Consider the following 25,599-nt stretch of genomic DNA (forward strand, 5'->3'; position numbering starts at 1 on the left):
AAATTCCTGTAAAACGCTTGTTCGATTACGAGCCCATTCAGGATGTTGACTTATCGCGAACGGAATCGACGTGATCAGCGAACGCATGCGATCGGAATCAGTCCGCGAACAAAACTAAAATATGTCTTGGTTAATTCATTTTTCATTGTATTTTAAATTTTAAATAACTATTATTTGATTAAGTTTTTATCTACAAATATGTACTTTTAAACTATACATGAACTTTTCAAATAAATATTACCGAGGAAATACTGATTTCGTGGAGATATTTTAAGGTAATTAATTACAAATTTTATGTTTTAAAGTAATAAATGATATATCGTTATAATACTCATCTGTAATTAAATATCGAACTACCAAATTAATAAAAAAAATTTAATAGATTTCAAAGTTTTTAATTAAGTTTTTAATTGTCATTTATGACGATGTTGTAAAAGTTCATAATCTTATTTCAATTAGATGTACATCACTATTTTGGTATTGAAACTAGGCCTTATTTTGAATCAAATTAACCAACGAAATTGACAGTGTTTACTACTTATGTCGACTATTTATGTAAAAAATAGAGGTATTGTCAATTTCTCAAAAAGTGCAATAATTTCGACTTTTAAGCAACGGAACAAAAACATATAAACTAATGTTACTACATATTAACTATTTTTCAACTGAAAAGTGTCCCGAAACTAATTTTTTTGAGACTATGAGATTTGTTAAGAAAGCTTTCAAAGTACATATGTACTTCAAATATAAATTATATCCAATTAAATTTTTGAAATTCATTCACACTCACCCTTGTATAAGGAATTTTTGACTGATAAAATCTAGGTTCAAGCAAATCCTGGATATAACGAAACACGCCTGTTGGGTAGATAAACTATCAGCAGGGATAAAATGAAGGGCTATGCCGGGCACGACAGGTCTATGTGCTCAACTTCCCCTTGGCCGCCCACAATGCTATGCTATGCATTCAATGCAATTAGCTATCCTAAGCATCTGCACAAATCTTAAGTCAAGAAGGTACCACTCAAGGTGATCCCTTTGGAATGCTTATGTGTACTGCCCATAATTTGAAGTCTGTATGCGCGAAACAGGCCCCCGATGGGGTTATTTTTCTGATCTAGAGAAGAGTTCTTTGGTGGTCAAACCAGACTTAGAAGAAGAAGCAGAAGCTATTTGATAGGGTCTGAAGATGATAGAAGATCATTCCTTGCATCAAAGGTTGAAGTATTAGTTGACTATATGAACAAGTTCTCCCTTGAAACAAAGAAAAGCCCCCCAAGCAGCATAAGCTGCCTCGACACATCGATTGAATGGGCTTTTGAGGGTGGAGGAAGTTGATGAAGAAATTTACAAACTCAAAAGTATTTTCTTCTTTCAGATGAACTTTATGAAACAATACGCTCCAGAAGCTCTAGTAAAAATGAGGTAATTTAATATATTTTGCAATAATTCCTTCTGAAAATAAATTTTTTTAGCCAGAAAATAAACTTTCCGTCAGCAGATAGAAACAAAGGTCCCATTTTAGAAGTACTCCAGAAGTTTATCGATAAAGATAAAGAAGGAAAACTTCTGGAAATATCTTCGGGAACTGGTCAACATGCGGCACATTTCGCCCCCCATTTTCCCAAACTAACTTTCCAACCGACAGAAAACGAACCATCGCTTTTGGATAGTATTCGAGCTTACGCTGCAGATACTCCAACGAAAAATGTGAAACATCCGCTTTTAATCAACGTTGTCGACGATTGGACAAAATGGAATGTGTCCAACGATTTCGATTACGCTCTTAACGTGAACATGATTCACGTGACGCCGTTTTCTTGTTCGATAGGACTTTTCAAAAATGTCAGTGCGGTACTTAAACCAGGAGGGTTGCTTTTTACGTATGGCGCTTACGCTAACAACGGGGTTCTAGAACCACAATCAAATAGAGATTTTGATAAAAGTATAAGACAGAGAGACCCTAATTGCGGTGTAAGGGATATACAGGATTTGATTAAAATTTCAGAACCATACGGTATTAAGCTTAACGAGATATTCGACATGCCGGCTAATAATAAATGTTTAATATGGCAAAAGTTTAAATAATTTTATGTATTAAATTTAATATGTAAATAGAATAAAGTATTATCTTCGGCTCATGTATTCGGTTTTTTCTTTATATTCCTCAAATTGGCTCTTCTTCCCATTTTTCTATAGCAACTTTTCTCATCTTCGCCCCTTCTATACATTCCTCCTTCTTTGATCTCCCTTCTTCCCTCGACTCCTTTTTTATGAATATTTAAGACGTGGCAACGTCGTTTTCGTACATCGACCTTTAGCGGTGGTGTTGCCAGATGACATAATTATCAGATTTTAATATGAAATTTTTTTATTGAACATTTAAACAAGACGTGGCAACATGGTTTAGTTTCGACGAGCTTTAGTGGCGGTGTTGTCAGATGACATAATTATCAGATTTCTTAACATAAATATTTTTATTGTGCATTTAAGACTCTAAACGAGATGTGGCGACATGGTTTCGTTTCGACTAACTTTAATAGCAGGGTAACTAGATAAGACATATTTTTTTTATGAATATTTGAACAAGATACGGCAACATGGTTTCGTTTCGCTGATCTTTGGTAGTGTTGTTGTCATATGTAATAATTATCAGATTTTAGCACAAACATTTAACACGTGGCAACATTGTTGTTTATGCCGAGCTTTAGCGGCAGTGTTGCCAGATTATATAGTTCTTACATTAGATTCCAACAAAGATTTTTTGACAAACATTTAAAACGAAACAAGACGTGACAACATGGTTTTATAACACCGAGCTTTAGCTGTGATGTTGCCACTTTTAGTATAAACATTAAGACGTGGCAACATGGTTTTGTTTCGACGAACTTTAGAGGCGGTGTTGCCAGATAACACAAATATTTTAAGACTAAAAACATATAGCAATGTCGTTTTGGTACGTCAATCTTCACGCCAATAATTAAATATCAACAAACATTTTTTTATGAAGATTCAAGACTCTTAACAAGACGTGGCAACGTCGTTTTGGTACATTGTTCTCTAGCGGTGATGTTGCCAGATGTAATCATAATCAGATTTTAGTATAATATCAAGACGTGACAACATGGATTTTTTACACCGAGCCTCAGCAACTATGTTGTCGGATGACATAGATTTCAACAAATATTTTTGATACACATTTAAGAGTCTAATCAAAACGTGGCAACATGATTATGTTACCACGAATGTTAGTGGTGGCGTTGCCAGATAACGTAATTATCAAATTTAGCACAAATTGTTTTTTTTTTCTGAACGTTTAAGATGTGGGAACATAGTTCTGTTATGAAAATAGATTTAGGTACTGAAATAAAACAACTAAGTGTGAGTATAACCACATTTTTTATATTAAAACGAACGTGTATAAATTTTTAAGATACGATAAATGTAGAAAAGCTATAATAATATATATTTAAAGCCTTTTTTCCATTTTGAGAATAATATAAGTACATATCAAATATTTGGTTTATATAAAAAGTAGTAAAAAAAAATTATTTAAAGAAGTTTCCTATAATTTATGAAAATTAATAAAATATCACATTCATGGGAAATTATGTCGGCAGTACACACTTACCGAAATAAACCGAGACTACACGAGAGCGAGAGTACGTTCTCTCGTTTTGGCAGAAAAAAATCGATATATCGAAATATAATCGATATTATTGATCACGAAATATTCATTTTTACTCCAAATACACGTACTCTGTATAAAATTTATCCAAACCATGTGATTCAATATGGCGTTTACGATCAAAAAGTTTTGATGATTGAATCAAGATTGACTTTTTAGTAATAATTGGACGTATTTTTGATTGGTGGGATATGACATTTAGACGCTTGTGTGTTCGAATAACACACTGTTATTAGGTCTGTGGTTTGAATCGAAGGAAGCTACACCATAGTAGTAGCGCCTAACAATTCTGTACACCAATCATTTCTCTATGGTGTACTCTGCGCACGTTTCACACCATAAATCTAGTAGTTCTGACGTAGTTTGTAAACTTGATACTTTAATGTCGATTCAATGATTGTCTCGTACTTGAATCGTCTCGGTAACTGTGTATTGCCGAAATAATATAAATAAAAAAATCTCGTAAATTCATTAAATTAATGAAAATGAAATATTGAACATTTGTGGTGTAATAAGTTGACAATTTTCAAGATATGTTTACTATAAAGGCACTCATTTCTCACCTTTCAGCAGAAAATAAAATATAAAAAATCATTTCTTCTAATAGATCAGTATTCGAAATAATTTCAACTGGTACAGGTCCGTAGTCAACAACATTTGGTTCTTATTAAACGTATTAAACAGAAAAAAAAACAAATAAAATAATAAATGAGAAAATTATTAGAAATAATTTCTTTTACAACAGATCCGTATTCAGTAACTTTCGGTTTTCATTCAACGTGACGAAACAAAAAATAAACTTTCGATATATTTTTATATAATGATAGAGTATTCAAAATAATTTCTTCTGGTGCAGTTCCGTATTCGGCAACATTTGGTTCTCATTAAACGTATTAAATATAGAAAAAAAAAACAAATAAAATAATAAATGAGAAAATTATTAGAAATAATTTCTTTTAGAACAGATTCGTATTCAGTAACTTTTAGTTTTCATTCAACGTGAAGAAAAAAAAATAAAGTTTCGATATATTTTTATCTAATGATAGAGTATTCAAAATAATTTCTTCTGGTGCAGGTTCGTATTCGGCAACATTTGGTTCCTATAAATTCGAATTTTTTGCGATAAAGGAGAAAATGAATATTTGGCAAATCGAATAACTTACTTTATATTTATGTCAAACATATCAAAGTCTGCCCTTCGTAAATTTTATCTTGGACTTTATCACTGCTGGTAGATTTTTCAGCTGGTAGAGATAAACACGAACAAACGAAAGTTAGTACTGTCGCTATTATAGCTAACCAAAGTCCTATTCCTATACTGCATTTATCGGGATAAAATGCGGATGTTTCTCTACCGCAAAGTTTTTGTACTCTTTCGCTACCCCAAGCCATAGGGTGTAACATAACTCCAATTATATAACAAATTCCTAGAAGAAAATTTATTTGTTGCAATTTTGGTTTTATAACCTACTACTAATCAACATCACGTGATCTGTTTTTTCAATATTAATTTGTACAAGGTAATACCACGATGAAATAAATTGGAAATTATGAATGATCTATTTTAGTCCAGTCAACAACGGTTTTTATCTCAGATTTCCACCAATATGCACGAAATTCTAACAGTAAATACCTTAAAAAGCAATGTCTACCCTATGCGTTTTAACTCTAGGGGTGAATACCACCCCAACTAAGAAGTGGTAATTATTTTTTTGCAACTAACCATTGAAATCGATAGAAAAAAAAAACATTCTAAGCACATATTATTCTACGGAGTTTTTTTGAAAAATCAATAGTTTTTGACTTATTCGTGATTGAAATTTTTTTACGAAAATAGGATATTTCTAATTTATTTTTCAAAAATAACTTAAAAAATTTCAGGTTTTATCGAAAAAACTGTAAGGAGGTTGAATGTAGCTAAAAAAAAAAGAATGATTTTTTTTTATAGACTTACTACAAACCGACTTATGATTTATTAAAGGTGGAATTTATTTAGTGAACCGAAGATTTTGAAAAATTGAATAAGTGGAAAACGGTCAGTTTTACGAAAAAAATGTATTGAATCTTTTTTAAAAAACTGCAAAAAACCATTCGAACGAGACTTTATACGACTTTGTAATATTTTAAATAAGTGAGTTATGACGAAAATAAGATAAAATCCCTACATTTCATGGAAAAAACGTCATTTCTACCCACTTTAATTGAATAAAAATAATAATATCCAAAATTTTTAATGATTTGGAGAGCTCAATTCTAAAAAAATTATGGTTTCTATAGAGAAAACGATTTTTAATTTAAAAAATAATTGTCTTTCATTAAAAATAACTTAAAAGGTATGAAAGATACGTCAAAACTGCTAGAAATCAAAAAGTTTTGTTTTTTTTAAATTTTTTCTTAACTTCAGAATTAACTGCGCTGCATAAAATATCAATTCAACATAAGTAAAATTTTTGATTCGATAAATATGATCATAAATGTTTTTTTTTCAACTTTTTTCCAACAAGGGATGATTGTTAAGGGTGAAAAATTTGTTATAGAGAAACATTTGAGTTGTATACAATCAAAAAAAAAACTTTCAATATAAATTAAGTAACATAAAGTCCTACAATGTTTTTTTAACTTTATCATGAGACTGGTTTAGTTTTTAAGGGTTGAAATACATTGATTAAGGTTCAAAACACATAAACAGTATCCCAAAAACATCATGCGATCTGTAATTTAATCCTACAAATGTTTTTTCAGTTTTCTAAATGCTTCAACTTTCATTTTATCGAATTTTCACAATAAGGGGTAGTTTGCACCCCTTACAATAATTTGGACATATTGGCATAGGGTATATTTTGAAGTGAAAGGTAAATAGAACTTAATTCCAAAATTTCACGCGAATCCATGCGTCTTAATGGAAATTTTGAGGTGATCAGTTTTATTTGTGATAAACATGTGATTTTGAGTAATGGAAAAGTTGGTAACTGGGCTAGATTGCATCAATGAGAAACGCAATTATCAAAATTGACGATTTAGTGAAAAAAAATTTAGAGCAAACGCTTATCCGTGTAATTTTCTGAAGTTTATGTACGAAATTTTGAAGGTTTTAACTATTTAAAATTGAGTACGGAAAACTAAAAAAACGCGTCTTCAAATAACCTCATAAATATACCTGCAATTGCTTGTGCCGCTCCAGATACGTTGAATATACTTTTCTTGAATATACTTTGAAAACAGCAACTCAGTAGACCAGTACATACAGTAAGAGACATAATTGATAAGCCTGAAATGTAATTTTATGATCTAACAGAGCTTTTGACAAATTTTGAAAAAGCGGTTCAAATTATATATAAAAAAACCTTCAATTAGACATTCTTATTATCATATTTGATATCAAGGTTTCAATTTTTTTGGTTTAAACTTCCCGTTAAAACGCTACATTGTGAAATTATGAACAGTTAAGGCTTTCTTTATTGATTTATTTGTTTTTGTGTTATAAAATTCATTTTGAAACTTAAACTACTTAAAAAATTATTTATTTACGTGCTAAATTCATGGAGAAAGTCGTTAACCAGTAAAATTTGAGTGCCAGCATCATCAAAACAGCTTTCGTAAACCGAGATCTAATATGAGGAATTCAGAGCAATCGCACTGGCTATACGGGTTGTCATAATTACTTATGGACTGGCTTTCTCGAGCACCGATCCATCCAAATCGCCTCAGGAATATTTGAGGTCGATCGATTCGACCACAAATCCAATTCTGGAATGAGGTAGAAGCAATCTGATTGATGTTAATGCAGCAAAGACTCATGCTTATTTTTTTACAAAGAAAACTGGTACTGTAGCTCAGGATTTGATCCTATCCGGACATAAAATGTCACCGTTTCGCTCGTTGGAAGTTGAGGTTGGATGAAATATGACATGTCATAGTCACGTGACCGATTTAGCTAATACAGCTTCACAAAAACTTCGAGTCGTCTTTAAGACTACAAGCTTCATACTCTGCATCAGCTTCTAATCCTCTACAAGGTCCAGATTTTGAGTATAGCTATCAAATTTGAAGCTCAGCTCCCAAATGTACCCCGGGAATGACCGACTCAATACAAATAAAGCAATTCAACTAATAGGCGATCCAGAGTTGACCAAAAACAACTTAAACAGCTTAGAGCATCTGTCTCTGTGTGGTGTAGAGAAGAGCTGCCCGGGTTGTGTATAGGGATGGCTCAATAATATTTTGGACAGGTATTTCTTTTGAGTATATTTGGGACCAGCTCAAAAGACGTGTAAGACGTCGTATACCTGCTCGATCAACACGTGAAGAGCTCCGATTGGTCCTGATTGAGGAATAGACAAATTTTTGATCAAGCAAACATTAAGTATCGAGGTGGCCATACGCATTTTTGAAAAATAAAACCCGTCACTTTTTGGGTGTGCTTTGTTCAATTATTGTAGTATCAACTGAAAGTGTTGTTGCTTAATCAATTTATAAATTCTCGAATTTTTACTTACTTTCTAATTGTAACAACAAAAATAAACTACATGTAAAAATTTGGATAATTTCGCAAATTTTTGGGGTGGCCCGTTTTCGGTGACGCGTGTATTTATTCAATAATCAATTTTTCCCTTACTGCATCGTCTCTTATTCAAGGACAACCCGTATACAAAAAAATGTTAAAATCAACTAATAAAGGGAAGTATTAAATCTAGTGGGCATTATCAATTACTTCAACAATGAAATATCAGTTGTCTATAATGGTTAGACGTGACATCCGGTATATAATAATCATAGAAACCGAACACGATTTTATAGTATCCCTTAGACAAGATATCACTTTGCTTTACCGGAAACAGTTTCATGTAATGCAAATATAATTCGTATTACATGAATCATTAAACAGTTTTTATACGGTTGAATTGTTTATAGTCCAGGCAAATTAGGTTTTAAAATGAAAAAAATTCAATTTTAACAAACAAAACGAATAAAAACTTTACGTGAGATGGAGGGTGATATAGATAGTTCAAGTTCACGAAAATGAATCTGATTCGGATTATTTTTAATGGAGCAGAATTATTTATCACTGAATTAAATTTCAAAATACACTTTTTCGCGTATTTTTGAAGCTAATATAGCGTTTTCGATATCGCCTGATCCATTTATCGACGTCATAGGATGTCGGAAATGAGTGATTCCGGTTTTGCCAATAATTACACTAGATGAATGAGAAAAGTAAACTACGTAATCTGAGAAGGTGCGTATCTTCCCCTTTCAACCAATCCCTCATCTTCTAAAAATAGTCACTCCAAAATTAAATTTATAAATCCAGATGAAAAAAAGTTCAATATTCAATTATTGGTAAAACCGGAAGTACTACATCTGGAAACTCGATAAATGGATTCTAAGAAATCGAAAGCGCTAAATTAACGTGTTTTATTATGATCCTAATCAGGGAAAATATGGAAGTATAGCTATTTAATGCTGAAAAATTCATTTTTTGACTTTTTCTGCATTTCACATTTTTAATACATGAAAAAAATTGTGATCACATAACTGTATTTCCACACGTTTGCTCTAATTTCAAAATAAAAAAATATGGTTTTTAGAATTTTTCTCGAAAATTTTAAGGTTATGTTAAAAACGACCTCTGTAAAAGTTAAATATTTTCTTATAATTTACAACTTTTCTATTTGACGTTTTTCGATTAGAGGTCAAAATCAACCTAAAATCGCATTTTTTTCGCCCCCATAAAACTACCCTTAAAAAAAATCTGTTTATACTTTTACTAAGTTTGATCAAATTCAAATAATGTCTGCTAAAATGAGAAATGAAAAACAGGAAAATGGTTTTTCGAATTTTTCTCGAAAATTTTGAGGTTATGTTAAAAAAGACCTCTATAAAAGTTAAATATTTTCCTATTATTTACAACAGTAAAATGGTTTTTCAAATTTTTTTAAAAATTTTTGAAATTAGGTTCAGAAACGAGTATAAAAATTGAAGATTTTTATAATCTACAACTTTTCTAAATGACGTTTTTCAATTAGATGACAATAATAAGCTTGAAGGGCATTTTTTTCAGCCCCTTAAAACTACCCTTCAGAAAAAGTGCGGTTATGTAACACATGAATATAACTACTTTTGATCAAATTTAAATAATTTCGTGAAAAATGGTTTTTCGCTTTTTTCTCGTAAACCATCTCTTTTCACCCTCTCCCTACGATGCTCACGCATTTTTTTTGTATTAACACCCCCTAAACTATCTCCAGCTGTTAAAGTGTGTTACGTTTCACATTTTACAAAAAAAAAAAAATTAATGGATTAGCCTGGACTATTATACTAATCCAAAATGTATTTTAAATGTTACCAAAATCAGTAGTCTGATGTCATTGAGTTCGTTGAACTTTACAAAAAGTTTCATATAGAAAAAAAATAAATATTAGTATGTGAAATGCCTAAAGTACCAGCTTTTTGTAATATATTTTTCAAATATATAAAAAATAATAAAATTACTGTTAATATCAAATCTCTGATTACTGTAACTCAAAAAATTATTTTTTAGAATCGTAAAACATCGATTTGGCAACACTGTTCGCTGAAACAACCGTTTCCATAGCAACCATAGATGGTTCACAATTTTAATTTAGTCCGGTCTAGCAATTATTCCTGTATAAAATAATGTCAAAGCAACGTTTCCAATTTTTTTTTTAATTTATTTCGATATACATGTATGTGTGGTACACACACAATTTATTTAGAAATAAACGGTTTATTCTGAGTTACTATTTATACAGGACGTTTATTTGTACAAAACAATATAGGTACTTCGTCAGTGTTTACCACAGCAAAATCAAAGTACTGCAAATAGTCATTTTTTTATGTTTCCCTTTCTGACATCAATCGCAAACGTGATACAAATAATTTGAATAGACTTAGCAAAGTTCCTACGTGTATAGCTGGGCTGCGAATATATAAATCAGCTACTTACCTAACGCTAGAAATACCGTAGCGGCTTTCCATGGTGTGGGGTATATAAAAGATTCTGTAGCTAATCCTCTAAGTGCTAAAAGTGTACACACGGGATGCTCAAATCCGATGGGTTTACTACATTTAGCATAAACACCTACGCTCGGTCTATAAGTGACAGTTTCGTTACCAAAATAAACAGTTTCGGGTGCCGATAGAAGCCATGAAGGGCTTAGAAAGGCACTGAGCATTAGGAGCGTAGAAAAAAGACTAGTAAGTACCCATAATAGACTACGGGCCGTTACTATTACGTATAACATGGCGGGATTACATCAATAATCTAATTTTTAAAATCCATCTGAAACAAATATTTTTTTAATCAAAATAAGAGTCTATTATTAATCTAGAACGAAAGTTATTAGTAATTAACAATAAAATAAAAGATATTTCACTGTACTATAACCTGTACTATAGACGCGCATCAAATCGAACTACACCTCAAGTTCTTACAAAACAGTGTTGCCAGACTTTTTGACGACCTACCTCAAAAAAGCAGATATATATGAAAACAAAACTAAGTAATCGTGGTAAAAATGGCGTTTCGTATATTGTTTTGTGCAATTAATTAATTTTGTTAGTCAAATGTCAAAATATTTGCTAAATATACAAATCAAAGTACTTGGAATTCGAATAGAAACTATCAGTACGTCAAAAAATTCTTCATATTGGAAGTAATCCTTTCATTCTGGGAACACTGCACTGAATCACATATCATCCTTCTCTCAAGACCTCAATGTTGCCATTTTAAACGTTACATTGACAGTATCAATCTCGAAATCCTAATTCGGAGAAAAACCTTCAATCATCCAGTTATGAAATTTTCACTTCAAAATCTTTAATAATAAAGGAAATTAATCAATTCTGGCAACACGTTTTGAAGGAGTAACATCACATTCCGTTTCAAACGCCTCGTTGCCTATTTCGGTTGCTATTCCTGTCAATTGTTATTATCTGTTTACTAAAAAGCTTTTCGGATTTCATTATGGCAACCTATTAATTAATTTTGATAAAAATAAAAAATAATTATTGAATTACTTGCTGGAATACAATTTTTCAACAATAAAAATTTTTCTTGGAAACTCCTTTATATTAAGGGTAATTATCCAATTCTGGCAACACTGCTCATATTGAAGTCGTATCACATCACCTCTCCCTACTCCAAGTACTGAATGTTGCCAAATCACACGCTAATTTGAATTCTAATCAACAGATGTTTCGAAAGTGAAATATTGACATAATTCATTAGAAACTGTCACAATTTCTTTTGCGAATTAAATATGGCAGCCACTAAAATAAAATCAGGAAAAAGCTTATATACAGACGCCGTTTCACCTGTTAACAATATTTTTAAAAAATTATCTAAAAGTAGTGAATGGTACTCATTTCGAAAACAACCCATAGGTTGTATATATTCGGCGGCTGCGGTATGTATGTATTAGAAATTTTTGATAAATTTCGAATAGAAAATGTATTTAATCACTTATAGTTGCCATCCAAAATATTTTTTTTTTTTTATTTAAAAAGTATCACTACTTTTTATAACAAAAATTATGGAATAAACCTCGTGGAGTTTACCAAAACAGCTGTTTATTTTCAAACTACAGTATCCAGGAATGGCCAATTTGCAAACGAGACATTAATTTATATATACTTAGGAATAAAATTTGTTCATATTTAAGGAAATCTATTGACTCTGGCAACCCTGTACAACAGTTACCGTTGGTGATATTCATACAACACTACCACTCCACCAACACTCACAATTACACTGTCTGACACGCGTTTCGATAACCAAGTTATCATCTTCAGAAACGAATGATTCAATTAGGGTAATGTGCAACTCGTTTGAAAGGTGACGGGATTGCCGGGAAAAATTCTAATGCTTCGTTTCGACGATAGCGCGCATATTGTTGACGATTATTTATTTTCAGACGACAGCATCTAAAAGTGGTCGAATGACGAACGAGGCACGCATTTATTTCGCGTTCAAGACAATGCGCAAAGAAACTCCAGTCGATGAAACATTAGAAAAAATAATTTTCAAACATGATACTCTTGAAGTTAATTTGATATCGGCCCTAAGAGACAGCTTGGATGCGTATCCTTTACTCACAGTTATCAAGTACATACATTTATTATTTATATTATACATGGTGGAACATTACGAAGTGACGGGGGACTAAGTCGGGTGAATATGATGACTGAAATATGGTTTAAACAATATTTTTAGTTTTTGGAACATTAGAAATTGACAGGGGACTAGGTCGAGTGAATATGATGACTGAAATATGATTTACAGTGTTGGCTTTGGCGTGAAAATTGATTTTGAAGGGGAATCTTACAATCTAGTCAATTATTGTTCGATTAGTTCAATTAGAATCATTTTTGTAGATTTGAGTTTTGTCAATTAACAGCTAGACATATAGAAGAGTTGGCCGAATTTTTGTATCAAATTAAGTCCGTAAAAGAAATTAGTGTTAACGGGAATCCAATTCCAGAACAAAATTATCATTTATTGTTACAGAGAGAAATTATTTGTGTCTCGTTTAAATATTGTAATATAAACGCTGAAGGTAGGCTACAATTATTTTATACAAGAATAGGTACGTAAATGATTCATACGCCATCCTTACTTACAAACCCTGTATCTTTTACACACCACCACATATTTCTAACAATATTTATGACTTACCCTGTATGAATAAGTATATTACCACACGCAACTCTCGTTTTTTGATGTTTAAATTGGATAACCACTAAAAATAGATTAATTTTATAAGCACGAAGAACATAAATAAACAATTTTTTCCGACCGTTGCCTCGGTATGAGGAGTCTATTACCACAGAATAATTTATCAATCAACCAAAACTGTTCTATGACTCAAACTAATACGATACGAATACCAAGACGTGCTTCTAGAAATGAATCAGTGACGTAAGCGTATATGCGCGATACCTCGAACCGTTCGTTTGACTGTGACCTTATACAAATAATGGCGGTTATTCAATACGCCCAATCATCAAAAAACTTAATTTTGGTTTGTTAGACAACTTTTTAAAACTATTTTTTTAATAACAAAAGCCTTAATTTATCACAAAATATTTCTACAAAATCCTCAAAGATATAATTTAGCCTGAAATCATGGCGACATATAAATGAATGAAAAATAGTACAGTGTTGCCAAAATTGAAGCATATCAATGATTTTGTTTAGTAAATTTAATATACCGCAACAAAATACTGAATTACTTTTAGCATACGAACAACATTTCTTGATAAGGTGACTAATAATTTCGAAATCTTTTGATAGATAAGTCGACAAGAGAGAACGTAGTGTTCGATGTGGCAAAACATAGAAATTGATATTTGGTGATGCGCTTTCAGTACGAGCAGTGTTGCCAGTACTCAAAAATTAATTATGTATTCGAAATGCTGTTGATTAGAGATGACATAATATAGCCACACCCCAACGAAGAACGGTTTGTTTGTTTATTCATTCCCCGACCTCTCAAATATGATTTCACACGTGATAGGTGGTGGTCACACGTGCATTATATGTCCCAAATCATAATTAACATATTATCAACTTAGCGTTCAATCTGGCAACACTTGGTACTTGGAGGAGTGGATGTTATACGAGCAATGTTGCCAGAATTGCAGATTTATCATTAATTTCAAGAATTTTTTAGGTATTGAAAAAATTTTTATCCAAATTCGAAGGATTTTAAGGGAAAATAGTAAATATTTCGATAATTCTACAAATCAATTTTTTTTCAAACGTGTCATTAATTTGTATTCAGATAGTCAATCAAGTCTGGCAACACTGCTATAATATACGATTCGCCATGTAAAATTGTTATTCAAACATAGAAAAATGTTCAATATACGAGGGAGCATTGATTATTTTACTTTTAGGAATGAAATATATATACCAGGAATTATGTACCCCCCACGAAAATCCATTACTCCATTTAAATTTGGCAAGTAACGATTTGTACGATGAAGGCGCCTTTTATGTTGGGAAACTATTGAGGATAAACAGAAAATTACTTTCAGTTAATTTAGCAGATAATAAAATAACCAGTACTGGTGTTGGACCAATACTGAAAGCTTTACAAAAGTTTGAAATCGATGAAGATGAAATTATCGAAAGAAGAAAAATCAGATTCGATTATCAAAGAAAAATAGTAAATATGATTTGGAATTTATTACACACTCGTGGGCAAAAAAATCTACTTAGACGATATCCCTGCCATCGCAAGTCACCTGCAAAAATGGGAAATGGGGTCCTCTCTGGTGTTCAGTTAAACAAGAAACGCGAGAATAGTCAGAAGAAGAGTTAAGGCAGCTAACCTTGAGCCAAAAAGGCAGCTACTGGTCCCAAATTAACCTCAACCCACCGTACGCTAGTATTAGCCAGCGCGTAGTCCGGATTTACATCCTATCCATTTATGATATGCTAAAATCAGGAAAATAAGCTACAGAGACTTTTGACCGCAAGCGTGCGACTCGAATCGATTTTTTTGCTCACGAACGTAGTTTATTATACTTCTAGAAAAAAACAAAAGATCTGACAACAATGTATAAACACTATACGTTAATGTGTGTTGTACGTCATATCAATTTATCATTTTCAGATGGATTCGATGTATAGACATAAAGAAGGAAAAAAATCTAGATCGATAAGGAACAGAAGTAGAAGTAAGTTTTTCGAGGTTGAATAGTTGGCAACATGTTGGTGAAATCATTCGTAGTTCTCGGAGTAATCACAACAACGATTTCCCCCACCAAATATTCTTCCTTGGTTGGGGTTATTGCCTCGTTGCCGGTTTTATTTATCGGTAGAAAATCATTGGAAAACCGATGTTTGGAGGTGGATGCTGTGATTTTTGTTTGCGAAAGTGATATCGTTATAAACAGTTTTAACCTTGAATGTTTAATTTAATGGCTGGATTTAGTTTCAGAGAGACAATCCATTATTATACCTGAGGCAACAATTGAATTACCTTATCATCCAGCCTTGCAAGATAGCGTCGAGGAAAACGGGAGATGGTTTTGCAGTGGAAATAATGTTCTCTCGCAGATAAATCTATCATGTAATATCTATTTAGTAATAATAGTTTGTGTGGGTGATGGAGGTTAGGTTATTATTCTTTTCTGTGTAATTCGGCCTTTTCCTATATAATTACGCAGTTATCGAATGGGTTCAATGCTCTTGAACTATTCTAAAGAATTTTCTCATGTTATTTTATAAAAAAATATCAAAATTTACGAAAATTTTCGTAAATAAAAAGTTTTGTTACAATATGAATGTTCTCACCAAAACTTCTAACAGTAACAATGGAATATCAAAGTGTTGCCAGATTTATTGCTAAGATGGAAATCCCGAATTAAATTTTCTGTTAAGATATTTTCCTAAAGGGCATTTCGTTGATGAAAATTTTTGTTATAATTAATTATTGGAATATTTCCAAGAAAAAGAAGTTTTCGTCGAAATCCTTCGATAAAAATCTCCAGTATTTCAATAAAGGAAATTTTACTTCAAAATTCTTCATAATAATTTTTAAATTTTTAATTCTAGAAACACTGTTCGGAGTATTCAGGTACTAAATGTTGCCAAATCGTACGCTGCGTTTCCTGTACCCTGAAAACCCGTGAAAAATATTCACGAGAACCACAAAATGGACACTAGTAACAATTTTAGTAAAAATTCTTTATATTAGGAGCAATCCTTTAATTCTGGCAACACTGCTGCTACGATGACAATCTCAAATGGAATTTTCTGTTCGGAAGCTTATAAATATTGAAATATTTGCTAAAAAAAAGAATTTTGAATCGAAATTTAGAAAAAGTTCAAGATTTTCATTTCCAATGGCTGTGTTTAAAAAAGGAATTAGGCCCCAATTTGTTTTTTACCGTTTAATTGTTCTAAAAATTCGAATTTTCTTTGTAGTTCAATCAATCTAACCTAACCTAACCTAACCTAATCAATAGGTTCAATAATATTTTCTATTTTGACTAGATAATAAAATCAAGAAAGATGCGGTTCCATATTTCTTAGACATGCTAGATTACCAAAAATTACAGTATACTAATAACCCTGATACTTTAGCAATAACTAAAATATCTCTGGCGGGAAATCCTTTGACCATAGAAGATTTGTATCAAATTCAATTAACATTAGAAAAAAAATTCAGCAATTCGTCCATAAGCACCACCACTTCACTTACGGTAAACTTTTAGTATAATTTTATTGAAAAAAATAACTAGAATCAAAATTAACATTTTCCATTCAAGAAGTTGTTACGATCTCATCGTTTTAAGTTTCTATGTTAATTTGGCATGAAAATGCACCCTGTGAATAGTTTCTTATATTAGACAGTTTCTTCTCCTTTTTTACAGAATTTACGTTCGTCAGTTTCAGCTGGTCTTAATGCAATCAACTAAGCAATTAGAAGGTTTTCTTTATAATTTAATCCTGGATAAACTATCATTAGTATTCTTCTTTTTCCTGTTACTATTTCTTGCAGGTACATTTCTGTTATTATGGGATGATTCCGGATAAGTAACAGGCTTTTTTGTCAAATATATTGACCTATCTGGTTTCCTTTTATTCTAGAATGACTGGGAAACCTAGTTTAAACTAAGTTTTGATAACTAACTGAATATGATGAAAAAAAATTTTTATTGAACTTTTTGATAACAGAAATATTATTTTAGGATTATCAAGAACAAAGAATTCAATCTACAACATTTTAACTTTATGTTACGTGTCAATTTAATTTTTTAAATAAAATATATATTTCGAATTCTAATCAGTTTTTTATTTCTATAAAACTATGTTTGAACAATTTGGATTTCAAATAATTTATATTTCATTTAGATAGAACGGGATTAAAAACTAATCTATCAAAAGATTTAATATGATATGACTAAGTATATTGAATAAAAAAATATTTTATATACATTATCGTTAACCCTCGTAAGCAATTCGCATTTCGGAACAGAAGAATTTATTTACAAGCAACCGGAAGATAGTTTAGAAAATTTTATGAAAGAATAACTCGTTCAACTTAATTAAACAGTTATTAATCATCCATTTAGTTTATATAATTCATATTTGATAAATGTAATTGATAAATATTAATAAACATCTTTTTATGTAAATTGAATAGATAGTGTCTAACCTCTTGTAAACTTGAATGTATAATTAAAAATTTGATCCTATAGGAGCTTACCTGTAAGTAATTTTTTAATGAATTCTCAACACTAAGTATATTAATAGACAAACTAAAAACATAATTCTTTTATTCACAACCACACCCCTTGACATCTATCAGCTGATGGCCATTGCGTTGATATCCAATAACATGAAGTCAGCCGTGGTAATTTTATATAATTGGTAAATCGAATTATATTTTTAAATCAACACATTTTCTCATAGATCAAAATTTTAAATGAATATTTATTCCTACATATCTGTATATTGCTCATTTCATCAATAAATATTTTAATAATTAAAAAAGTAGACATGTACCTATCTTCATTTCGATAGAGGGGGTATCAAGAAACAGGATCGGATTTAAAATCTTTTATAACCAACACGTGCTATTATTTAAATAATTATTAGTGTATATTCCAGTTGTTAAATATATAATAGAATGGAACTGCATAGAGTTTTTGTATACGGAACATTAAAACGCAATGAACCAAATCATTCGTGGTTTTCTAAAAATACTGAAGGATATTATAAATTTATTGGTGAAGCGAAAACAGTCGAAAAGCTTCCTTTGATTATTGCTACCGAGTACAACATACCTTTCATATTAAAAAGTCCAGGTCAGTATTTTATAATTATTAGATGAAAGTAACAGAATATTATATGACTTAATTACTCCAATGTTGTAGGAATAATATAAAAAAGCATATATATGAGTTTTTTAACAATTTCAGGAAATGGTTATAATGTATTGGGTGAGTTATACGAGGTGGATTCTAAAGTGTTATCAGATCTGGATATTTTGGAAGATCATCCTAATTTTTATGTACGAGAAAAATTTAACGTGGAACTGTTTAACTCCGAACAGTTTATCGAAAACGTGTGGATTTATGTTATTGTGAATTTTCAGCCACATTTATTGAACGAAACTTGTTACGAAACGTACAGTAATTCGGGTTCTCATGGGAAAAAATATGTTGAAAGGTACTTAAGAAATAAATATTTGGACTATAAACAAATATTTCAAAATTAATTTTGACGAAAATTATAATTATATGCTGTTTACTTTCAATTTCTAAAAAGATTTCAACATATATCTTACCACCATGTAATGTTTCAATTCTTTTGCCAGGATTAAAGCCATTTTCATTTTTTTTAATTGTATGATTTTTAATAATTAAAATATTTTTGTAACAAGTATATTCATATTATTTTAATTTATGTATTTGTATAGTCAATGTGGGCTAATACGACCCTGACCATACTTTAAAGGCAACCGTGAAAGAAGAAAATAATTTCTTTAAGTAATTGTATCGATAGTAAAATTCCAAAAATTTATTTAATAGTTAGCTCGTGAGAAGAATAAGGAAATATGTAATATTTAAACGTATCAAGAAAAAGTAATGAAATTTAACAGATGGCTGGAAGGAGCGATAAATATGAGTCAGACGCGATAATATTCGCAACTCTGGACAGTTAAATCAAATTGCAGGGACCTTAACTTAGCCTGGGTGGATAATCTAAAGATTGAGCCCATCACCACTAAGAAGAAGAAGTAATTGAATCACAACATTCATTTATATTTTTTTATATACAAACATTTTTACTTTGATGCATAAAAAACTAAGCTTACGAAACATGACAGGCTGGTTGTCATAATCCAGTTTTTTGTTCATTTATTGATATAAAATGATATTGTAAACTGTCTATGATTACGTCCAATTCAACAAATTACGTGGTTTGGAATATTATAAATTTGACAACGCTGAAGGCGATGTCACATAGCTACCAACGTTTAGAATGTAATTTACGTATACGAGTAATGATTTCTCACTTTGTGTATTAAAATATCTTTGAGTAAATCTAAATGTCACTACGAATGTCAAAATTGTCATATTTACTATTTTTTCAGTATTAAGGTGAAATTAGATAAAATTGATATAGTTTTCTTTAATTTGTAAACATTCATATCAATCAGGAAATTTTCATATGATTTATTATGTAGATATTCATAAAATTTTAATGTTTTTTTTAGCGAGGAATCTACACTTGAAGATTTGAACACATTTTGAGGTTAGAAATTTGGGAGATTTTGTGCGTTGAATATATATAGTAAATATGTGAAAAATTTTGATATTTAAAGTGTTAAGTAGTTCAATAAATTGTTGTATTTTTATATCTTGATTTGTTTTCAATTCCCATCTACACTTTCTATCAGAAAATTTAATTGAAAATGTCCTTGTGTTCAATTTCGGCATTTTTCTATGTGTAGGACGTAAAAATAAATGATAAAAAAGATGGTTCTGCATGAATTTCGAATTTTTTTTTATTCCATTTCATGTCATACCTTTTACATGGATATCATCATGTTCCTTATAAATCACTTTTCTCGGTGTAAATTAAATGACATTTTCGAAGTGTAAAACTGCTCAATGAAAAGAGAGGTGGGTCTGTTTTAATTTCATTTCACCATGTTTCATTACAAACTATACCATGAGGAATGAATTTTAATTTTTTATAAATTTTTTTAGAAATCACTTTTCTCGGTGTAATATAGAGTTTGATTTCGAATAATTTATTATTTTTAAAACATTTTTTGGCCCTCATAAGCTGAGTAAATCAATAAATTGATTCGTTTTCATGTACAGGGTGTTTCAAAATCCTCTTTTTGAATGGTGAATTCAATTCAAATGTTCTTGGGATCTTCTACTGTATTTTTTGTGTAATTCAAAACAATACTATGGAAAAAGATGTGGATCTCTTTTAACCATATTTCACCATGTTTAATCACAAACTATACCATGAGGAATGAACGTTAATATCTCTTTTACACATATTTTGGTCTTCAGAAGTTGAATGAACCCATAAATTGATTCATTTTAATGTACAGGGTGTTTCAAAATCCACTTTTTCAACAGGTAATTTAATTCGAAATGTTCTTGGGATCTTTTACTATATTTTTCTACGGGTAATTTAGAAAAATAGCATGAAAAAAGAAGTGGATTTGTTTTGACCATATTTTAGTATGTTTAATCATAAACTATACCAAAAGAAATGAATCCTTTCAGACATTTTTAAAAAATGTTTCTCAGTGTAATATAGAGTTAGATTTTGAGTATTTTATTATATGTAAAACATTTTTTTGGTCTCTAGAAGTTGAGCGAACCAATAAATTGTTCCATATCCATATACAGGGTTTTTCGGAAACAATTATTTCAATTCAATGTGCCATTGGGTTCTTATACTACATTTTTCTTAATGTAATTTGGAAAAATGCCATAAACAAAGGGATAGTTCTGTATTAACGTTAAATTTCTCAAATACATATTTGAACTCAAGGAAAAATATTGAACAAACCTTTTTAGTACATAATTTATTTATACAGGATGGAAATAAAAAAGATATACATCAATTAAGGATAAGAATTTTATTAATTGTATAAATATTAAAAAAAAACAAAAAGAAAATGAAATACCAGAAAAGAGGAGACTTTTTCACCTCGTAATATAATAAAAATATATCCACATTTCTTGGAGATATGTAGAAAAGGTATCACCGAAGAAACAAAAAAAATATCTGATTTTCGACAACATAGTTACAAATATCTATATACAAATATTTGAGGGAAAAATTTATTAAAAAAAAATAAAATATGGATTTGTATGGACTGTTAATGTTGAAAGCGCGTCATTTCGTTACCGAGATGCCTACACTGAAAATCACCCGAGATTTTATGGAAAAAAATTCAATATCGGATAACCAAAAAAGTACACCTTTTTTTGGAAAAAATCTGAAAAAAGATCAGGAAAATTGTAACTATACCATCTATAAATTCCAAAATACAATCATTAATGAGCATTAAAGTGTCCTTTTCGAGGATACGACCCGCAATCATCATCGACAAAACATCTTTACATAAAAAGAGAAAATATAAAGTCTCCTAATTAAAATGAACGGACACAATTTTTTATTTATTATTATTTTTTTTTATCGTTTGCTGGTCACCTCTCTCGACACAGTACACATTTGGTCTCTATGAAATTTTAAAATCACTAGCTATCGTTACTCAAGGTATTGTAACGGTTGCCCAGGCTCAGCTTGGGGCCCTGAGTAGAGTTCATTTTGGATTGTTCGACTTGTCTGTGCGATGTCGACCTACTGGACTGCACCACTTCAAAAGATCCCTCGTTACGGTTCCTAGAAAAACAATACTATATATTTTACCGTCCAAAACCGATTTCAGAACAAACTAGTTGATTCTCATATAAATACACACACTCTAGAATAAACTAATCTGAACCAATTCAGCGGAGTAGAAAGACTTGTACATTTGGGAGTTGGATTTAGCGTTTTTCACCATGTTTAATCACAAACTATACCATAAGGATAAACTCTAATGTGTCTTTTACACATTTTTTTTACAAATCACTTTTTTCAGTGTATTATAGAATTAGATTTTGAATATTTGATTATGTTCAAACCATTATTTTGGTCTTCAGAAGTTGAATGAACCCATAAATTGATTCATTTTTATGTACAGGATGTTTCAAAATCGACTTTTCCAACAGTTAATTCAATTCGAAATGTTCCTGGGATCTTTTACTATATTTTTCAATGTGTAATTTAGAAAAATACCATTAAAAAAGATGTGGATCTCTTTTAACCACTTTTCTCAGAGTAATATAGAGTTGGATTTTGAATAATTACTTTTAAAACATTTTTTGGCTCTCAGAAGTTGAATAAATCAATAAATTGATTCTTTTTTATGTATGGTGTGTTTCAAAATCCACTTTTGGACAGTTAATTTAATTCAAAGTGTCAGTCTCAGGATATTTTACTGTATTTTTGTGTAATTTAGAAAAAAAAAACATGGAAAAAGAGGTGGATCTGTTTTAACCCCATTTCAACATGTTTAACCACAAATTACACCAAAAAAATTAATTCCAATATCTTTTACCCATATTTTTTACAAATCACTTTTTTCAGTGTAATATAAAATTAGATTTAGAATAATTGATTATATTTGATTTTTTTGGTTTCTAGAAGTTGAGTGAACCAATAAATTGTTCCATTTTTATATACAGGGTGTTTCAAAATCCATTTTTCGAATAGTTATCTTAATTAACAATGTCTTTTGGAATTTTTTTTTAATTCAAAACAACACATGCTTATACACTATCTAAGTTAATTAAAAGTTAGGGTCTATATATCTAGGTTTTTGGTTGTCTATTTAGGGACAAGCTTTTCCTACAGGATATACAAATAGAAAAACCTGATGGAATTAAAAAAAAATAAAAAATTCTATTGTACACAATATAAAATAAAAGTAATTTGATACGTTGATGGAAGGTAAAATAAGGGACACTTTGTATCACTTAACTATATGATTAACAGTTCCTAATGGTTCCCATTCGGAGTGGTGAGATAATTCACACAAGAGGTTGTATCTCTGTCTGGGATACATTCGTGCAATGTTGCCTAATTTTAAATAGGAAATTATTATTTCAGAATATATCTTCCACAGTAAACACCCATGCTTATGATTTCGAAACACTTTTATTGGTGCCAGAAACGAACACCGTGAAGCGAAGCCAGAACTTTGCCAATCGACATTTAAAAAAATACAACCTTGATGCCCTGTTCATAGCGACTAATGATCCTATACTGAGCATTGCCCCCCTCAGTAAATGACTGTCAGATGTCATTCTGTTGCATGAACATTTGGTTCCCATCTCGACAATAAATGTTGATTTGGAAAAACACAATTTTCAGCTCATTGGGAAGACACTTGCTAAGATCTGGAGGGAAAGGAATATTGACAACTACGATGTTTTGTAGCTTGCAAGTGATTAAATGTATTCTCACTCGAAAAGTGCATTGAAAAATCTTTAAAAATTGCTTTACGTAGTACTTTAACAACCCCAAAAACATCAGATAATATAACAGCATATTTTAATAACTCTCCCTTAGGTTACTCCCCTTCTTTGGGGAGCATGAACAGCATCCATCTGAATCTATTGCCTCATGATTCACGGCTTTCTGCTTCCAGTTCTTCTATGTTGTCGAAGGTTACAAATCATCATCCAATGTATGTTGCTCAATGTTCTTTCTTGTTATCGTCAACTTATTTTCCATATAAAATTATTTACTAACACTCACAATGATACTATCTGATTCTTTGAGCTTTTCATAGGTTGTTGAATCTTATCAGACTCAAAGAACCACTGTAACACTGAGAACCAATTGACACCATCAAGAAGAAGTTGAAAGTTTTCTTTGAAAAGACAGATGAAGACAAAAAAAAAATATGTGAATTAATGTGAATAAATTACAACAATTACCACAATTTTCATTATTTCCAAACAATTTTCAAAATACAGTTGTTTCTTATTGAAGAAAAAACTTACTTTTTATGATCACCGGAAAGAGATGGGAAGAATTCTTCATTGTGAATATCCGGGGCCGCTTTTGATCTATTGAGTCTCGTAGGTTGAACATGGGTTTGTCCCCCACTACCTCTCATACTTGGAGGTATATATGCACCAGTCTTCGATACATTAGGAAGTATTGGATCAGTTTTTACTTCAACTTTTTCTACTTCTACTTCTGTTACATCAATACGTTTCCATGGTCCAGATTTTTTTTCTGTTTCTTGTCCAGGTTCATCTTCTGGTTGTTGTTCAGAGATTTCCTTAGCACCTGTATTACTGCTTTCTACATTCTGACCGATGGTTAAATTGCCTATCTTCAAACCAGTATAATCCTTCTTTTCTTCCTCGAATTCTTTCCATTCGTCTTGATCCTTAAAAAGATTTATATTTCATTAAGCAATTACAATTTGCTCTTAATCCATAATGGTAACAATCATAAACAATCCTTTATAATGATTGTATCTATTTAATAATACAATGTGAGAAATTTAAACAAGACATCATATACTAATCCTAATGGTATAAAATGAACTGTTAACACTGTTTTATTTTAAAATGAGTTTCTAGCATAATTTAAATCACTTAGAAGCTAAAATGTACCTTGAACTTAACGTGTTACTTTTCTAAATATATTTTATCGGTATATATAATGCACAATATCGGTATCGAGAGCATTATAACAACACATGTGGCGGATTCAATACTTTAAAAAAAGTTCAATATGGCAGATCAATTCTCAATATTTACGAGTCTATATATAACTATAATCACATAAATACCGTACTCTGACTTACCTGTTCGGTTACTATAGTATCTTCTTCTTCGTTAACACGTTCTTTCTTTAATTTCTCAGTCTTTTTTGCACTGTCTTCTAATTTCTTGGCAACTTCTTCTGCTGTGGCGTATTTCTTTGTAGCTTTCGACTTCTTGCGATCTTTTTTGGCAAAGAAATCGTCCAAGTCTGCCATTGTTGTACCAAACGGGTGATTTAGAAGATAATGATGGAAAATTTTGGCAATTGAATGACTAAATTCGCACCTTAGACATGCAGAACCGGACCAAAAGGAAATATCAAACACTAACGTCAATCATAAACGTCACTTGTACGTCAATGTAGAAGATTTCTTGTTCCGTTACTTAGGTAGTGAAATACAAATTATAAAAGTATGTTTTGATAATAATATCATTATCATCATAACTAATTTTATTGATAATTGAAATCTACAGATTGTAACTCATAATACTATACAGTTTAA

At 30.7% G+C, this 25,599-nt stretch overlaps 5 protein-coding genes across 9 annotated transcripts; 3 read left to right on the forward strand and 2 right to left on the reverse strand.

Annotated features, from left to right (window-relative positions):
* Window positions 1–47: 47 nt before the first annotated feature.
* On the forward strand, window positions 48–2,143 carry LOC130894123 (methyltransferase-like 26). Its single transcript, XM_057800716.1, has 3 exons — window positions 48–275; window positions 1,379–1,425; window positions 1,476–2,143. Exons 2-3 carry the CDS (start codon window positions 1,379–1,381, stop codon window positions 2,086–2,088), a joined length of 660 nt encoding a protein of 219 aa, XP_057656699.1. The 5' UTR covers window positions 48–275; the 3' UTR covers window positions 2,089–2,143.
* Window positions 2,144–3,840: 1,697 nt separating this feature from the next.
* LOC130894125 (LHFPL tetraspan subfamily member 2 protein) lies at window positions 3,841–18,194 on the reverse strand. 2 transcript variants are annotated; one of them, XM_057800719.1, is made up of 6 exons: window positions 13,507–13,590; window positions 13,386–13,449; window positions 10,656–10,991; window positions 6,846–6,956; window positions 4,852–5,115; window positions 3,841–4,788 (listed from the first exon to the last, which is right to left on the reverse strand). In XM_057800719.1, the coding sequence occupies exons 3-5, from the start codon at window positions 10,951–10,953 to the stop codon at window positions 4,859–4,861; spliced, it is 666 nt and encodes a 221-aa protein (XP_057656702.1). In that variant the 5' UTR covers window positions 10,954–10,991; window positions 13,386–13,449; window positions 13,507–13,590; the 3' UTR covers window positions 3,841–4,788; window positions 4,852–4,858. The 2 variants fall into 2 exon arrangements, with proteins under 2 accessions (XP_057656702.1, XP_057656703.1); XM_057800720.1 differs by lacking the exons at window positions 13,386–13,449; window positions 13,507–13,590 and adding an exon at window positions 17,932–18,194.
* On the forward strand, window positions 11,917–17,507 carry LOC130894124 (leucine-rich repeat-containing protein 71-like). The gene is made up of 8 exons (XM_057800718.1): window positions 11,917–12,117; window positions 12,625–12,815; window positions 13,085–13,266; window positions 14,609–14,880; window positions 15,331–15,394; window positions 15,652–15,789; window positions 16,716–16,924; window positions 17,414–17,507. The coding sequence occupies exons 1-8, from the start codon at window positions 11,971–11,973 to the stop codon at window positions 17,450–17,452; spliced, it is 1,242 nt and encodes a 413-aa protein (XP_057656701.1). The 5' UTR covers window positions 11,917–11,970; the 3' UTR covers window positions 17,453–17,507.
* Window positions 17,738–20,088, forward strand: LOC130894126 (putative gamma-glutamylcyclotransferase CG2811). 4 transcript variants are annotated; one of them, XM_057800721.1, is made up of 3 exons: window positions 17,738–17,933; window positions 18,336–18,532; window positions 18,647–20,088. In XM_057800721.1, the coding sequence occupies exons 2-3, from the start codon at window positions 18,355–18,357 to the stop codon at window positions 18,943–18,945; spliced, it is 477 nt and encodes a 158-aa protein (XP_057656704.1). In that variant the 5' UTR covers window positions 17,738–17,933; window positions 18,336–18,354; the 3' UTR covers window positions 18,946–20,088. The 4 variants fall into 4 exon arrangements, with proteins under 4 accessions (XP_057656704.1, XP_057656706.1, XP_057656705.1 ...); XM_057800723.1 differs by lacking the exon at window positions 17,738–17,933 and adding an exon at window positions 17,938–18,095 and having other exon boundaries at window positions 18,324–18,532; XM_057800722.1 differs by lacking the exon at window positions 17,738–17,933 and adding an exon at window positions 17,938–18,095.
* Window positions 20,089–21,324: 1,236 nt separating this feature from the next.
* On the reverse strand, window positions 21,325–25,490 carry LOC130893810 (protein CDV3 homolog). The gene is made up of 3 exons (XM_057800205.1): window positions 25,138–25,490; window positions 24,320–24,714; window positions 21,325–22,109 (listed from the first exon to the last, which is right to left on the reverse strand). The coding sequence occupies exons 1-3, from the start codon at window positions 25,309–25,311 to the stop codon at window positions 21,965–21,967; spliced, it is 714 nt and encodes a 237-aa protein (XP_057656188.1). The 5' UTR covers window positions 25,312–25,490; the 3' UTR covers window positions 21,325–21,964.
* Window positions 25,491–25,599: the final 109 nt, after the last annotated feature.

Source organism: Diorhabda carinulata, chromosome 5, assembly GCF_026250575.1.
Source record: "Diorhabda carinulata isolate Delta chromosome 5, icDioCari1.1, whole genome shotgun sequence".
In the NCBI taxonomy this organism is placed as follows: Eukaryota; Metazoa; Arthropoda; class Insecta; order Coleoptera; family Chrysomelidae; genus Diorhabda; species Diorhabda carinulata.